Source organism: Archocentrus centrarchus, chromosome 18 (assembly GCF_007364275.1).
Source record: "Archocentrus centrarchus isolate MPI-CPG fArcCen1 chromosome 18, fArcCen1, whole genome shotgun sequence".
NCBI lineage: Eukaryota > Metazoa > Chordata > Actinopteri > Cichliformes > Cichlidae > Archocentrus > Archocentrus centrarchus.
Window position 1 is genome coordinate 15,522,751 of NC_044363.1, and position 13,912 is coordinate 15,536,662.

The following is a 13,912-nucleotide window of genomic DNA, read 5'->3' on the forward strand; positions in this document are numbered from 1 at the left end:
ATGACTAAAACCAAATCAAAATTTGCTGTCAGAATTGACACTACAGCCCAGCCAGCAACCCATTAGGAGAGGTAAAGGGGGAGACACCAGCTAAGGGGTGGTTGATGATCTTTTTCCCCCTTTTGCTGCTCCGTTGTACGATCGGATAAAAGGCCTCTCCAAACCAAGCTTCCGGGCTGAATTTCAACCCCAGCCCGCCCCTGATTAGGAACATGTGCGGGAGGAAGGTGGTTCTTTTATGGAGCTCTTATTGCTGATTGGAGAAGCTTATGCCATGATGTCAGAACCAACCACTGGACGAACCAGTCTGAGAAGGCCAAGTCTAAACCACGGCTCTGTCCAACTGTTTTTGAATTGCTAGTGCTTGTAGATAGCACTTGTATTATAAAATTGTTTTTAAAATTTTTTTAATTAAAGAGTTTCAGGTGTCTTCCTTCACAAATAAAAATGTAAAGTAATGCATTACTTTGAAACATGTTACACCAACTGCAATAAAATGTCTGGCAGAAGTAAGGTTACTGGAGAAGAGTTTTACTACTTTCGTCTCTAACGCTACCTGTAAGACAGACCCAACCCCACCCCCCCCTTTCCCCCAAGTTTTAAACTCGGAACCTTCAGGAGGCCTTTGCAGCCTGAAGAAAAAAGGGGTCAAAATTTCAGTGATATACTGGGGGGGCTGTCCATTAAAAGCTCTAAAACTTAAGACTAAAATTTTAAAATCAATGCTCAATTTGACAGATAGTCAATGTGGAGGGGATAGAATGGGTGTTATGTGCACCCTTCTGTTAGGCCCCGTTTACACGACATTGTTTCAAAATGAAAACTGCGTCGTTTTGATGCGTTTCGGCCTCCTGTTGACATGGGAACAGAGTGAAAATGATGCGTTTTGGAAAAGGGGTCCAAAGTGGAGCATTTCAGAAATGCTCCGGCCTGTCCGGCCTGTGTACTTGCGAAGATTTAGATACACTCACAAAGACGGTGTCTGCCTACATTAAGTTCTGTGAAGAGTTGATTATTCCTCAGAAGTGTATTGTTGTTTATCCAAACAATAAGCCATGGGTCACCAAATCTCTCAAGAGGGATATTAACCTACAAAATATTAGTTTCAATGGAGGTGACGAAACCCAGTACAAAAAAATTACAAAATCAGGTGGAAAGGGAAATTAAACTTGCCAAGAAAAATTATAAGGACAAAGTTGCATGCATGCTCAAAGCAGGTAAATCTCAGCCTGCTTGGGAAGGGGTGAAGTCCGTTATGGGGTTGAAATCAAATAAGTGTCTAGTTTATAACATCAGTCCCACACTAATATGTTGGTTGCTGGACTTTTTAACAAATAGGTCACAACGTGTGAGGGTCAGTGGCGTTTTATCAAATGTTCTTATATCAGCCGCTGGATTCCCTCAAGGTTGTGTTTTATCACGTCTTTTATTTGTTTTATACACAAATGGTTGCCGGAGCAGGTACACAGGGCATCACATACTGAAGTTTGCTGATGACTCTGTTGTCCTCTCTTTGGTGAGCCATGGAGACTCTGACCGTTGTCCAGTGGTTGATGATGCCATACAGTGGTGTAAGTCTTCCTTTCTTGATATTAATGTCAGGAAAAAAAAGGAAATGATTATAAATTTTGGTAAAAATCCAGTCATTTTTCCTGTAACCATCAACAACCAATCAGTTGAGGTGGTTAATCAGTACAAGTACCTTGGCACTCTGATGATAAACTCAAGTTTATCACAGGTTGATGCCATGTGCAAGAAAGCCCATCAGAGACTATATTTTTGTTGTAAGCTCTGAAATTTTAATGTTGACCATAATTTTATGAGAATGTTTTCTTTGTTTTATAGAATCTGTTTTAACTTTTCCTTTTGTGTCGGTACGGGCTTTTAAATTTGAGGAATCGAAAACGTCTCCAGGGAATTGTGAAACTGTGCAGCAACATTGCAGGGGTTTCCCTGAACAACCTGGGGGATGTGTACAAAGTCAGGCTCTTAAGGTAAGCCCGCTTTGTCCTGGCTGATTCCAGCCACCCTCTTCATGGCCACTTCAGGTTACTTCCCTCAGGCCGCAGATACATGTGGTGCCACGGTCAAGGAGCAATAGGTTCAAAAACTCTTTTGTTACTGTGGCAATAGGTTCATTAAATAACACGAGGTGATTTTTTTAAAAACTTTTATTCTTATGTTTGTGAGTCAGGATTGTTATTTTAATATCACTGCTAGCTGCAAAACTATTTGCCCCCTTGGGGGATAATAAAGATTTCTTTGGCCTTTGACCTTTTGGTAAATCAGTTTTTACTGATTTACCAAATCCAGAAAGCTCTCCTTTCTGGATTTTCTACTTCAAATGATAACCTGCTAAAGATGTTAGTTTGATAGCCTTCACAAATACAGTAATGTGCAAAAGTCTTGAGCCACCCCTCATTTCTTTAGATTTTGCTTCCAAGGAGCCAGACTTTCTTTGATTTATTTTTAAACTGGTCTCAGACTCAGCAAGACTGAATGTCTTTCAGAGTTTTTCTTTGGACATTGGCTGATTTTTCACTCATTTTCAGTCCAGTCCTTGTACCTGACCATTTTCAGAGGAATGTCTTTTGTTTAAGCCTTTAACACTGAGCTATTAATCATTCTAGCATAAAGAAGGCTCCTGACTCAAGGGACGAACCAGTATTGTGTAAAAACATAAGAGAAAACAAAGACTTAGCTGTTACTAGCAATCACAAAAACATGCATTTTGTTCTCATTTCTTTAGTTCAATCTCTGAAAATTGCCAAAGAAAACACAGTTTGATAGCATAAAATAGGATTTTGGCAACAAAAAGGCAATTCCCAAAGAGTTACTAGCAGAAAACTTGGCACATTTTAGCACAATGTGCAGTTTGTCCTTACAAAATTGAGGAAGAAGTGTCAGGCCTAAAAAGCTATCTACAGCAGATGATCAGTGTCTGAAAGTCAAGTCCTAAAGAAACAGGAAAAAAATCTGACAAAGGCCTGACACAGGACCTGAGAGATGCATCTGACATACTAAACAAATCGCTGCACCTATTCCCCATTTTCCTAGGAAATATTAAAAAAAAAAAACATTGCACAGTTTTTACTAAGAAGAAACTGAAACTGGATAAATTGGATAAATTGCTGGATTTCTTTTTCCTTGCTGCTCATTTAATTCTGTTCTCTGTACGCTGTGTTTCAGGTTGGGGATAAAACAGATTGGGATCTAGGTGTGGCCCAGAAGTCCATCAACAGGAAAGGTGCCATCATGGTTCGTCCTGACAGCGGTTACTGGGCCATCTGCCGCAGAAAAGGTGGCAGTCTCAGCGCCTGCACAGGGCCCTCAGTCACCCTCAACCTTTACAAAATCCTAAAGAAAGTCGGCATATTCCTGGACTATGAGGAAGGGTCTGTGTCCTTCTATGACGCAGAGGCAAAGACTCACATTTATACTTACAGCAGGTGCAGCTTCAGGGAGCCTCTCTACCCATACTTTAACCCCTGTGTTCAACACAATGGGAGAAACGTCACCCCGGTGGTTATATGTCCTCTCGAGGGAGGTGTCAGGGAAGAACAGGACAGAAGCATCGAATTAGCTGTATGATGTGATGCTAACTAATATTTTTTTTTATTTTTGAACCAATTTTGGTTTGAACAAGTGCTTCAACTAGACAATCACAATGGTTGTTCCTGCTGAAACCATAGAAGTGAGCCTGCCTTAAAGGACTGAAAGAGTCTGTTAGGAGACATTTAAGGTGGAAGCAGCACAAACACTGTAGCGTGAATCTCATGCAGGATCTTTTGTGGTCTGTGCACACTCATTCCTGTAGCCACTAAAAATAAGCTGAACTTTAAATTTTAAAGTTATTGCTCACTGTTCAGAAAACAGTGTACACAGATAGACAGCCTCTTATCAAGTAACTCTGCCACAGGCTAAAATACTGAGTTATTTCCATTATAATCTGTAATGGCCAACATGCAAAACCCTTTAAGCCTGTAAGATTGGAGTAAGTTGTTAAATGTGAGTGCAAAGTGTTGTTTTTTTCCCCAACTATTCTTAACTGTTTTATTATTCAAATGATTTTCTATAAAATACTATCAAGATATTACTTTACTTGACATAAAAGTTCTGAAACTAAAAATAAAAGCAAAGCTTTTGAAGAAAAACCTGAGTGTGTGAAGTGTTTTTATATTCTTGCTCTTTTAATATGAGGACCCACCATTGTGGGTTTTTTAACAGAAAAGAAAGCAAAAGCATGTGTCCATCTAAAAATCATAGCAGGAATATGCATAAATTTGTGTTTCACCAACCTTTGTGTGTTATCTCAAGTAAAACAAAAAAAAAGAGGATGAGAAGGAGGGGGGGGAAGTACAGTGGGGGAGGGTCGAGCAACAGTGGAAACAGAAGGATGGCGATGCTCATGATGTGATTAAACGTCTGCTCAAACACAGGGGTTCCCTGGAACAGAGATATAGTGAGAGAGAGAGAGTGTGAGAAAGAGGGAGAGGAGCAGAGATAAAGCTGAAGGTAACTGGGAAACGATGCTCTAACTTTACTGAGGCAAGCTGGTTCCTGTATGCTGCTGCAGGAGGAGCGCTGATGAAGTGAAAGGTGGGTGATGTAGCATCTATAGATTATTGCTTTTAGGGTCATTATTGTTACATTTCTTGTACTTCTTGTCTTGCGGCATGTTGCCCGGGGGGACTGTGGGGCATCACCTAACAACATCTCTAACTGGAACATTTTAATACATTTAAACTACGTTTTATAATTTATCAAAGTACTGGTCTGAATCTCTGTGTTTGCTTCTTAAAATGGTGGTGGACAGCTTTTTATCACAGTGAGTGCGTTAGTGTAAAGGAATGCAAGTGCAAAGAGAGAGGGATTAAATTGGAAAGGTGCACAAGGTGAATGAGTGGGAGTGTTTACCCACAGATGGCCTCTCGGTGGTGGGATTGTGATAGTCCGCTGTACTCCCCTCCTGAGTCCAGCTGGCATCGCTCACGTGGGCCCCTTCCTGGCCAAACCATTACCTCATCACTTCTATTTATTTTGCTCGTCAACATAAAGCAGTTTTCTATTAATATTCTCACCACTGATTACGCAGTGACATGGCAGAGCACTGCGTTGGATTTATATTACATTTACAGCAATGCAGGTCTGAGAGATTTCAGCTGTGTCATACCAGACAACTTTCTCCAGCGCACCACGCTGTGTTTACCTATTTTAGCAGCAAATTTCCTCCATCTGGGTGGATTTTGAGCCTGTTTTTGGGATTGTCATGTAGTGTTTCTAAACGCAAAAAGGAATGATAATGACTTTCTTTATGCTTAATATTTAGGGTGTAAAAACAGCAGAAAAGTTGTAGTGTCTTTTTAATTAGATGTATGAACTTGTTTAAAATGACTAAAGACATCCATATATAAAAATAGCTGATTATCCATCAGTATAGGTTAGTTGCAGTAAGGTGGAGACAGCAATTGTTTGCCTTTTGTTTGTATCTTTCAATGTGAATCATTTGAATGGAAAAGTTATCAGAAAAAAACTGAACTGCAGAAGTCAAATATTATCTGGTAGTCCAGTCACATTGAGTTTTATGCACTGTTTCAGTGTGCATAATTGTGTCGTGTGTTCCACTGATTTGCAGGCCTGAAGGTCTAAAAATCTTCGCACCAGCCTGGACTTCTGAGTCTACACCCAGTTGGCTGATGGCCACCCCTGCTGTAGTGTGAGGAACTGGACACCGCCACCTATTCTGTACATTTACAGACTTCCTGTCAGCCATAGTAAGCCAGCTGAGGAGTACCTGAATCATTTAATCTCCCAAGAGATGAGACAAAGCCCCGGTTGATATTTTCTTTCCAGGTGAAATTATGACCCTGCTGGTAAAGTGAGGTGCCCGCCAAGAAGATAACGTTCTTGCTGAAGAGCTGTGGTGACCATTCTGGAGTAGAAGCACAAAAAATGTCTTGTCTGTCGTTCACCTCTACACCCTGCCTTGAACTCCGCTCTGTCTTTTTTGTTGGACTGCTGCTGCTCGTCCATCGGGGGCCCTCAGGGGTCAGCTGCCAGAATGACACAGAGCCGATTGTGTTGGAGGGAAAGTGTCTGGTGGTGTGTGACTCCACCCCGTCAGCAGAGCCATCAGGTAATGCCCTGGGCATGTCAGTGAGGTCAGGAACTGGTCGGGTGGCATTTTCAGCCATTCGTAACACCAACCACGAACCCTCAGAGATGAGCAACCGAACTATGACCATCTACTTTGACCAGGTGGGTTTAAGAATTGTGTTTTTTGTCGGAGCTCCTCCCAAAAGAAGCAAAAATGTCAAACAGTATGGTGCAAGAATAATGCTTCACCTTACACCGCAGTCTAACAATTGTCGGTATAAATTTGCTTTTTTAAAGATTATAAACTACATTTTGTTTCAGATGAATGTGGAGAGGATCCAAATGTAGGACACTGCAGGCAGAAAACTAGCCTTTTTCCCCCAAAAATGTCACACAGATAAAAATCCAATCAACACAGGATAACATGCAGGGAAGTATAACAGACACTGTGACACAGACTGAAGGGAAGACTGAGGCAGGTGGAGACAATCAGGATGGTCGAGGACAGAGACAGGAAGCAAAACAAACTTTCAGTGTAAAAGAGGAAACAACCAAACAGGAATGATACAGACATGAAAACAAACATTTAATAAATAAGAGACAAGAAAACAGCCCAAAGGAAACATGCTGAGTTGGAGACATGGACCAGGGCCATAAAGGCAAACATAGAAAGATGAGGCAGCTGCAGCTACTAGAAACCAAGACATGACCAAAACCACAGGATGCATTAAAAAAAAAAAAAAAAACGGGGTCGGGGACCACTCCACTAGAATAAAGAAAACAACACAGGAAACCAGAAATCCAACAAACACAAAAATCCAAACTTCAGACATTTGTAGTGACAATAAAACCCTCGCAAAAGCCCATAAATTCAGTAATCACACTTTTTATACTGGACTGGATTGTCTTTGGATCAAATTTTTCCAGTGGCTTTTCAAGCTTAAAATAAATAAATAAGCATTTAATAAATAAAATAAATAAGAGTGTAATATTATACCCATCCAAATAAATAATAATAATAATCCAAATAATAAGCCTCTCATTCCAAAACCCCTGGCATGAATCTGCTGCCACAAAAGCCTCCAGTCTTTTGAGAAGGTCTTCCACCTGGTGCAGGCGCTTTATGGTCTAACAGTAATAATGACGTTCAGCTCTATATGTATGGAGATCATTCAGTCTCTCTGGTTATGTCCCTTTGTGTACAGGTGCATTTTCATCTTGGAAGGAAAAAGTAAGAGCACACTATTGCCTAAACAAAACTTTACATCGTAGCATAAAGATTAGAACAACAGGGACAGCTCTGCATGTTTGATTGGGCAGATTTTTACACAGTATGCCCTTCCTGACACAACCCCAAAGGTATCTGTGTCTCTTCCTGCAACTGAACCAGGGATCTTTTGCTAGTCTTCTTTTTTTTTAAGCTGCTCACTTTAGGGGTTGCCACAGGAGAGCATCTGCCTCCATCTTACCCTATTCCTAGCATCCTCCTCTCTCACACCAACCCCCTGCGTGTCCTCCTTCACTGCCTCCATGAACCTCCTCTGATGTCTTCCTCTTTTTCTTCTGCCCGGCAGCTCTGTCTCCAACGTCCTTTTTCCAGTATATCCACTATCCCTCCTCTGTACATGTCCAAACCATCTCAGCCTTGCATCTCTAACTTTGTCTCCAGCTTGTTATGCGTAAACCACTACACTAAAAAACCTCTCCCTATAAATAGCCAGGTCTAAAGTTCTTTTAAAATTTTATGCATAATGATTAGGGTTAGGCTAATGCTCAGGACTGGCTGAAATGCTATGAAATGGTGCATTGACTGAATCTGCCCTTCAATCACAGCAAGTAAAATGACTGAAGGAAATTAGAGTGTTGTGCATATGCCACTTAAAAGAGTACAACAGTATATGAAAAAAGAATAGTCCCTGCAGATTGTTTGGTGTTGCTTAAGTTATAAAAATGCCCAAACAAGACAAACAAAGCAGAAACAGTCCTACAGTGTATGTAACTTCAAGAACACTTGTGTGCCTCGTGTCAGATAGTAGAAATGAGCATGTGCAAGACTTTAAGTCAGGTTTTTGTTTTTTTTTGGTTTTTATCAGATTGATCCAGTGATATCTGTCTGTACATTCATGCTTGCATTGTTCACTAAGTGAGATTTTAGTTATGTGCAGAGACACCCTGAGTTAAATGCTAGCATCCGTGTGTCACATGCATCTTCACCCAGTATAATGTTTGACTTGTTTAGCATATTAGCACATCAACAATAACACTAAACACGCAGCATACAGTAGCTGAAACTCATATGTCAATAGTTTTGCAGGTAATTGGTCATTGGCAACTTTAGTGGACAAAGTCCAAATTCCATAATGAAAGTCCACAAGTCACCAACTTCATATTGATCTGAAAAGCAAATACGTGTATTTAAAAGTACAAATGTGAATGTCCTTATTGTACTATAGAGGCAATATAATCAATAGGCATCTTCCTCCTAGCCACATAACTGTACAAAATTATTCGCCAGTGCTATGCAAGGTAAAAGGTCAGTGTTTTAATATAAGTCCACAGGATTCAGTCCATAAAGGAGCATCAACATCTGTGTGAAAACAGTTTATTGTGGGAACCAAAGTGGTGGACTGACCAACCAGCCAGTTTAATAATAACCAGAACAGACTGCCATTGCCATTTATAGATACAGCCTCATCTGCTGTTACTAAACTTGATTTATTGCCACTGAAGTCCCCAGTCACTGATCACACTGTACAAACAGAAGGTACATTGTATGTTTGCAGAAAAAGGCTTTCATTGACAAGCATTATTATGACGGACTGACCCACTGCCAGTTCTTTCTCTCTCTTTTTCTCTTTTTCTCCTCTGAGGATGAGCTGACCAGCTATTTTGAAAAAATAAAATAATAATAATAATAATAAAAGACCACAGTGGAAGCTCAGTAAAAATCACAAAAAAAAAATAACCAAGGATTGCACATTTAGTTAAAATATTTTGCTTCTCTCTTTGTCTCCTTAGATCTTAGTGAACGTTGGCAGCCATTTTGATCCAGCGACAAGCATCTTTGTGGCACCCAGAAAAGGAGTCTACAGCTTCAGCTTTCATGTTGTCAAAGTTTACAACCGGCAGACAATACAAGTAAGAACAAAAACTTCAAGGATGACAGCATCAGCTGACACTGAATGGCTCTAGTTTTCCTCCCCAAAGTAAAGTTAGCAGATTGATTCTATTCTAAGGTTTGTAAATTAATAGTTGACATAGAGATGCTTAAGGCTGATTTCTTCTGTGATCCCCACATATTACCAGATGATCTGGAACCTCAGGGATACTGAAAAAGGTCCCAGGCTAGGGATGAAAAGCTGTAATTCATTAACCACTGATGCAATATTATTGTCCAACCCCCTGAATTAAAACCAAAAAATGCTCTTCAGTCACATCTTGATTGTTTAATTTTGAATAGATTCTGTTGGCGTACATCACCAAAAAAAATCCATTTTCTGTGTACTAATTCACATGGCCACTAGAGGTCACTTTCCTTTAAAGCACAACTATAGATAAAATAATGAATATTTCTGAATGACTTTATGTTATTTGACTGGAGCTGGTTGTTTCCCCATGTTTACAAGCTTTACGTCTAATAGCCTGTTTATGGTGGCATATGTCATATATGGTGCAAGCAGGTGTTGTTTCAGCCACTTGTGCACCTCTCAGTTTCTATAACTTGGCATGCTGTGCCACTGCCGTCGCAGTTGAAGACATGAAACATGTTTGTTTTTTACCCACCATTTTAATAATATCAGTACAGAGACTCGGGAGATGTTGCAACAGTTTGAAAAAGTGTGATTTATCTGCACTGGGTTTTTACTTCTCCTGGTATACTAGCACTGATGTGGAGGTTTTGTCTGAGCAACGACACCTATGGCAAAATCACTGTTTGTGTGCCAAGTATCTAATGCATTGAGTATAAAGGCTGTCTAAGACTGCAAAGTTCAGTTTATTCCAGTTTATTCCTGATTCATCCCTCCAGACATTTGGAGGAGAAATCTGTACCAGGGCCTTGGTCAGTAACCGCTTATGGTCTAGATCAGGGATCCTCAAATCCAGGCCTCGAGGTCCGGTGTCCTGCAGTTTTTAGATGTGTCCCTGATCCAACAAACCTGAATCAAATGGCTGAATTACCTCCTCAGTATGCAGTCAAGTTCTCCAGAGTCCTGCTAATGACTTCTATATTTGACTCAGTGTATTAAAGCAGAGACACATCTAAAACCTGCAGGACACGGGACCTCGAGGCCTGGATTTGAGAATCCCTGGTCTAGATCATCTAGTAATATGAGGGGTTTGACTATATGGACCAGAGTCTTCCTTTAATGGGAGCAGAACTTGGCACTACGGGGCTTTTTGATGTGATAAATGTTGTAGGAGGATGTATTTTAACAGGCTAATGTGGTGTTTTAATAACCATAATGAAGCCCTTTCACTGCCTAAATGGAATCAAGTAGTTTTGCCCAACCACTTTGAAAACTCCTTGTGAATTAGTGAGCTTTACAGATGTCTAGCAAACCTAGCTGTTTCCCTTTTTTAACAGCTTACAGTGCATACATAGAGAGATACATAGGCAGAGGTGGCAAAAGTACTGACATTCTGTACTTAAGTAGAAGTACAAGTACTTGTGTTAAAAACTGCTCTGGCAAAAGTTGAAGTAATCCTAATGAATGCACTCAGCTGTAATCTGTTATGTAGGACACAAACTGTTAAAGGGAATTTAAACACAGCTCTATTCTCTGTGTCCTCCATAGTAGAGGGTGACTGTGCCTGCACCTAAACACAGACGTGAGGATACTCAGGGCTTACAGTGGGATTCAGAAGGTGGAGGAACCCTAAGATCAGCTGTAGTGGCTCTGCATGGGGAGGAGAATCACAACTTTCTATTGTGAGCTCCAGTAAATGATGTTGCAGGCTGTGATCAGCTGACCTGCTGCTGCTGCTCTCTCCTTCCTCTTTCTTACATCTTTGTCCATCTGAGTGAAGTTATCGCTCATTCATTGCTCTCCCTGGAAATACAGCAGCTGTTCCTTTAGCTAGCAGACACACTGTGTGACAAAGTGCACACACTTTTTGTGCTGATATTTGTTGAGCATTTAGAAACGTTGCACTTAAAATTACCTGCCACACGTTACTCTCTTTATGCTCGCTCCTCTTCTGTAGTGCTAGCTAAATGCTGAAGTACCACGAGCACAACTTACGGGCATCTGCCCTCAGTCACTGTAACCCCTGATTATAGCGCTATAAAATATACATAAATTATACATAAATTATACAGTTTTGCCTCGGTTTTGTATGCAATGAGCCCCAGTGATGGAGGATACGGCAGTATGATTGTCTCTTATATGTTATTGTTCCTCTGTTTGGGCTCAGATCGTTTCATGTTTGATGGCGCACTGACTGGAAATGAAAACTTTTCTCAGACGTGTTAAAGCTAAAGTAATGAGTCTGTTTTGGAAATGTAAGAAGTAAAAAGTACAGATATCTGTGTAAAAATGTAGGGAGTAAAAGTAAAAAGTAGTCAGAAAAATAAATACTCAAGTAAAGTACAGATACCTGAAAAAAGTACTTAAGTACAGTAATGAAGTATTTGTACTTTGTTACTTCCCACCTCTGTACATAAGGCAGCTGATTTCTCACTAAGACAGATTTAATTCACTGTTCTCTCACCATAATTTCCCTGAAAATCTGACATCTTGCTTTCCCAGGTGAGTCTGGTGCTCAACGGCTGGCCTGTGATCTCGGCCTTTGCAGGAGACCAGGATGTGACCAGGGAAGCTGCCACCAATGCTGGACTGGTGATTATGGAGAGGGGGGATAAGGCTTACCTCAAACTGGAGCGGGGAAACCTGATGGGAGGGTGGAAGTACTCCACCTTCTCTGGGTTTCTGGTGTTCCCCTTGTAGGGTTGGCTGAGGTAGGATGAAGAGAGCTGATGTTCTTGTCATAGTCAAAGGTGTGGAGAGGTGGGTGGGTGTAACATAAAAAGTACTTTGTAACTTTTAAAGCCATTGACACAAAGGAGGAGGAATTAACTGATACATCAAACTGCACTGATGCATCTTGATGTGTATCGATGAATTGGTGAATTCACTCTGCACCCAAAAATCTTGGATGTATTTTCCATTTCCATCGCACTTTTATGGCTTATTGTCTGTTGTCTGACACATCATCACTCTGTGCTTGCTTGCAGTTTTCCTTTAATGCATGAAATAAGAAGTACCAAATGTTTGTTGCAATAAAGAAAATGATTGTGTCTATTGACTGCATCTATCTATCTATTAGCATTAACAAATGAACATTTTCAGTGTTAACTTGCCAGCTATAATGCTTTATCACAGAAATTTTCAAAGGTACTCCATCTACTTTTATATCTATCAATCATACATTTGTTAAATGTAATTAGCATCTATTTCCAGGTCCAAATGCTCCTTCATTTCCTAAAAGGAAATAAATGCTGAAGCACAAATGAGAATATGATCCAAAATCTTTCATCTCCCATAATGTGTTCAGTGTAGCTGTACACTTTATTGTTGTCTCAAGCATCCAGACAGCAATGATAAAGAAGATTCACAAGGTTGGGTGAAGTTAGAAGTTAGCAGCAAGCAAGCTAGCTAGCTGACATCCAAAGATTAGCTGTTTTGTCCACAGACAGTATAAAACATGGCTGTAGCTACCATGATGTCACCCATTGGTTTGGGAAGTCCCCTTTTGAAACCTCGAGCTGAGGGTTTTCTTTGTGTCTTGAAACCAGATGTGATGAGCGGGATGCAGATCTGACTGAAAAACAGCACGCTCATTGGCTAACAACTTGTCAGTCACAAGCCAATGAGCATAAGCTGGGTAGCCATGAATGACCAAAATTTACAAAATAGACTTCATTTTTTATTCAACCTGGGCACCTTGCAGTCAGTGAGTCAACCATGAACTCCTCTGTATACCAAAATATTCTACAGTCAATGGACAAGTGGACAATGATACCAAGCACAACAACAAGTCAACAAAATGGCTAAAAAAGAAAAGAATCAAGGTGCTGCAATGGTCCAGACCTCCACATGACTGAAATGTTGTGGTGGGACCTTAAGAGAGCTGTGCATAAAGCAATGCCTGCAAACTTAAATGAACTGAAGCAATGAATGGGCCAAAATTCCTCCACAGTGATATGAGAAACTGATAAAGTCATACAGAAAAGGATTACTTCAAGTTTTTGCGGCAAAAGATGATTCTAGAAGCTGCTGATAGCGTATACAAGACTGTAGTTTACAAACAGACACATGCTAATTAATGCTACTTATCAGACGTATAATAAAACACAAGAATCTGACCCACCAAAACTGAAGCACAAACTTCACGGATGACCTGTGCCCCACAGGAAGCCATAATATTAGTCAGATATTTAAAAATGCTCCAAAAGGAGCTCAATGACTGGAATTAATGGAAGTGAGACCTTACAACCAACAATCAGCTACAGCTGTAAATCAAGGCAGCTGTAGCTGTAGCAACCAGCTACAGCTGCCTTGATTTACAGCATGGCCCCTAATTTGAACATTCAACAGAATCCAAAGGCATGAGATATTAAAAAAAAAAAAACAGTGATGAGATTCAGAGGAAGACATTAAAGACTAATTTAGATTTTGATTTGGAAACTACAGGCAGACTACATCACAGTTCTCTTGAATATCCATAATAATAATAATAATAATAGTCCCTTATTCCAACCTTATTCATATAGTAACCTATACAAGCTTGAAAACCATCCTTCTGTTTATTTAAT

The 13,912-nt window shown here is 40.3% G+C and overlaps 1 protein-coding gene across 1 annotated transcript; it reads left to right on the forward strand.

Annotated features, from left to right (window-relative positions):
- The first annotated feature begins 5,722 nt into the window (after nucleotides 1-5,722).
- On the forward strand, nucleotides 5,723-12,289 carry LOC115797142 (cerebellin-1-like). Its single transcript, XM_030753629.1, has 3 exons — nucleotides 5,723-6,258; nucleotides 9,115-9,234; nucleotides 11,847-12,289. The coding sequence occupies exons 1-3, from the start codon at nucleotides 5,953-5,955 to the stop codon at nucleotides 12,042-12,044; spliced, it is 624 nt and encodes a 207-aa protein (XP_030609489.1). The 5' UTR covers nucleotides 5,723-5,952; the 3' UTR covers nucleotides 12,045-12,289.
- Nucleotides 12,290-13,912: the final 1,623 nt, after the last annotated feature.